The following is a 3,620-nucleotide window of genomic DNA, read 5'->3' as shown; positions in this document are numbered from 1 at the left end:
CTGAAAAACAAACTGAGGGTTCTAGAGGGGAGGGGGGTGGGAGGATGGGTTGGCCTGGTGGTGGGTGTTGAGGAGGGCACGTTCTGCATGGAGCACTGGGTGTTGTGCACGAACAATGAATCATGGAACACTTCATCTAGAACTAATGATGTAATGTATGGGGATTAACATAAGAATAAAAAAAAAATTAAAAAAAAAATAAAAAATAAAAAAAAATAAAAAATAAATAACAACAACAACAAAAAAAAATACTGGTGCCTGAGCCCCACCCCAGTCAATTATATCAGAATCTATGGGGTTGGGGCCTGGGCATCAGGGTGACTTAATATACAGCCAGGATTGAAAACTGCTCTTGATGACAGTGCTCAAAAGAAAAAGATTAAGTGGTTTACAAAAAGTTTGCTTTTCCACAAAGCAGATGACCAGTTATAAACGAAGGGTAATCTATGTAAACTGCATTTAAAGAATCTCTGACCTCCAATTTTTTTTTTCTTTCTTCTTTTTCTAATATGGCTACTAGAAATTTTTTTTTATTAGTTTCAAAGATAGAATGTAGTGATTCATCAGTTGCATATAATACCCCGTGCTCATTCCATCAAGTGCCTTCCTTAATGCCCATCACCCAGTTACCCCATCCCCCCACCTCCAAAATTGTTAACCAAATTATAAATCTCATTCCAAGTGTTAACCTTTTAGATCAACAGGGCCTTGAATATCATGGGTGTTGCAAAGCCAATTTGGTGGTGCACACTCAGGTTCTTTTTGGTAGATTACGGTAACTACCAAAGAAGTTTAAGGTAAGAATTAGCTATGCCTGCCCAACTTGGTATGAGATACAATAAGAGCAAGTTTCAGACTAAATTCTGCATAAACAAACATACACTGGCAAGCAAAAACAGTTTGTTAGCTTGTTCCATTAGCTCAATGAAGTCCTGACTGGACATCCTTCCGGGAGCTCCAATACACCCCATATGAAAGGCTCACTGAAGGCAGCAACATGCCCTGATAGGGTGCTGAGCCCTGTGGGAGGTGCACTCTGTCAAAAATGCACTTGAACCAAGAACTGGACGTGGCACTGATCTAAGATCAAGCGTCAGGTACCCTTCCCTTCTAATGTTAAGTTAGTTATACACCTAGTAGATTTTTATCACCTGTTCTTACAATGGGAAGCAAGGAGGTGTCTCTAAACTATTTTAGCCAATCCACATATTTAGAATATCTGTAATTTCACCAATGAGATTTCATTTCTAACATTTATTATGCTAATTTAGAAGTTACTTGCTTTACCAATAAAACCCATTTTTGACATTCAGAATGCTGTCAAAGCTTCTGCTGTAGAAAAATAGATCACTGAAGAATTTGTAGTGGCCAGGAGTGTGGCCCTTTCTGATACAATGCTACTTGACCAGTCAACCTACTATTCTTGGCAGCATGCTAGCTGAGCAACCATGTCTAAAAGTAAAACTTTAACTGCACATATATTATGTCACTCAGATTATAAATTACAGCCCTTATAGCACAATATACAGTCCTGTATAATATACAGCCTTGTATAACACAAGGCCCATTTTGTACTAACTATATTGGGCCTGATAACACTATGAATGTGAAAGAAAATATTTCTTGGTAGCTAGTGGAAAACAGAAACTATGTGTATATGAAGTTATCTGATTTATTTGGAAAATGCTGATATTGACAGGGTTTCTAATACATGGGCCTGTAAATGAATTCTTTCCATAGCTTAGGATACAGATGAACTCATGCTAACTAGCCTCTTTCTACTCCCAGAACCACTGTAGAACCAGGCCTGGGCTAACAGCAGTGGAGTTCCCAAGGATAAATGATAAAGAATAAGTGGCTTTTCTAACCTCAATTGGTTATTTGCACATGATACCTGCATCTGTTACTTCTCTGATTTAAGGAAGTTAGACTGATGTTCTTAAATTAATGTTGTCTTTAATTTTGGGGGGTCTTAATAAAGCCAATTTGCAATATATACTTTAGTGCACTGCCAATTGAAGAACATTTTTGAAAAAAATCAGTAAAATGTATATTACCTTATATTTTTGTCTTCCAAAAGCAAATCTACATTTTCACCACTTCCTAGAAGCAGATGTTCAATTTTTAAGATTTTTTTAAAACCAGCATTTACTGTAGATAAAGCAATATACAGACCCGAAAGGATGACAGACAGACATCCCTTGAGAGACATGCAAATTTCAGAGTGCATATCAAACTGAAGAGAAAGAACAGGGAAGCAGAGCTGCCCATGACTTTTTAGCAGGCCATAATGGCATGGTATCTCTTTAGAAATTGCCATTAAATAGCTCCCCAAAACATTTTCGGACAGAAAGTAAAAATAGAAACCAGCATTTAACTGTAAAACAGGCCAGCATGCTGGAGCAGAGCAGCGGCAGAGAAAAATGAAACGTGGCCTTTTTATCGTTGGTGGTAAGTGGACACAAATGTATCAGGCACATTTTTTATGGGAAGCAGCAGGGTTTTCAAGGTCAGCTCCAGACGACATTATTCCTTTCCTGCATTAAACAATGGCAGCATCATTTAGGGCTAAGTAAATCTTCCCAGGGCTTTGTTATGACTAATGAAGCCTGACTTGTGGATGCGAGTTCAGGGTTAGGTGGTGGGCAGAGTCCTGGACTGCAGCTTCTATTTCTGAGTCTGCCATTACAAAACCACTTTTATTTCTAGTGTTACAAGACCAAATCATTTCAACCTCTCCCTGGGTTTTTATACGTGTCACTGCGCTGTTTACATCTATTCTCTATAAAGAAAGGCCGTGGGAGTAAATCTGGCCTCCTGGGGAACAGGTGCTGTGGGCCGGATTGTCCCCAAGGAAAGCGCTGGAGGAGAAGGGTGAGAGCTCACTCCTGCGGCCAGACCCCAAGCCTACCTCGCTTATTCTGCCTGCCGTGCTTCTTGGCCAGGGTGAGTTCCCTCTGGATTCGATTTTCCAGGTACTCTTGTTTCTTGCTCAGCATCTCCTCGGTCTCCCGAAGTCGGGCCAGGGCCTCCTGGGGGCTTGGAGCAGCTCGGCTTTTAGAAGAGCCTCCCCCTTTAAAGAACTTGCCCAACTTGCTCATGGCTGTGGATTTGAGGGGCGAGCGGTCCCGGGAGTGTCTCAGGAGCTCCCCGGGCCGCGTCGGGGTAGCAGGTAAGCGAGATCGTCCTCTGGCCTCCGGGGGGGGAGGGGAGGGAGGCCGAACTAAAAGGCAGCGCTCCTGGGAATCAACAAGTCTTCGGGGGCAGGTGACACAGACTCCCGGGCATTTCCTGGCGGCCGGCTGGGCCCCGCCCCTCGGCGCGGCTGGGGCGGGGAGGGCCCTGGAGTCGGAGGTGCGCGTCCCGGCCGGCGCCACCCGGCCCTCTGGGAGTTAAAGGAGAGCAGGGGGAAAGAGAGAGTCGAAAAGATTGACAAGACTGCAACTAAGTTGCCCTTCGATCCGCACTGAGGACACACCCAGGGTTGAAGGACTGCCTAGTTGGCGAATGGCTCAGAGAAAAGCGAACCAATTTCCCAGGGGTCTCCTCTGAGTCCTGAAAGTGTGCTTTACCGACCCAGATTAAATTAAACAACAAACGAAACTTGATTCCACACATGT

The 3,620-nt window shown here is 43.3% G+C and overlaps 1 protein-coding gene across 1 annotated transcript in view; it reads right to left on the bottom strand.

Annotated features, from left to right (window-relative positions):
• CHMP4C (charged multivesicular body protein 4C) overlaps positions 1 to 3,311 on the bottom strand; it is a 32,650-nt gene extending 29,339 nt beyond the window's left edge. The window contains exon 1 of the mRNA XM_081817127.1: positions 2,912 to 3,311. Within this exon, the coding sequence (XP_081673253.1) occupies positions 2,912 to 3,101 (190 nt within the window). The 5' untranslated portion in view covers positions 3,102 to 3,311. The remainder of the gene's footprint in view (positions 1 to 2,911) is intronic.
• Between the last annotated feature and the right edge of the window lie 309 nt (positions 3,312 to 3,620).

This window comes from Leptonychotes weddellii, chromosome 4, assembly GCF_054177405.1.
Source record: "Leptonychotes weddellii isolate Sample4059 chromosome 4, ASM5417740v2, whole genome shotgun sequence".
Taxonomy (NCBI): domain Eukaryota; kingdom Metazoa; phylum Chordata; class Mammalia; order Carnivora; family Phocidae; genus Leptonychotes; species Leptonychotes weddellii.
The sequence above is the reverse complement of the archived record's forward strand: the minus strand, read 5'-3'. Positions and strand labels throughout refer to the sequence as shown.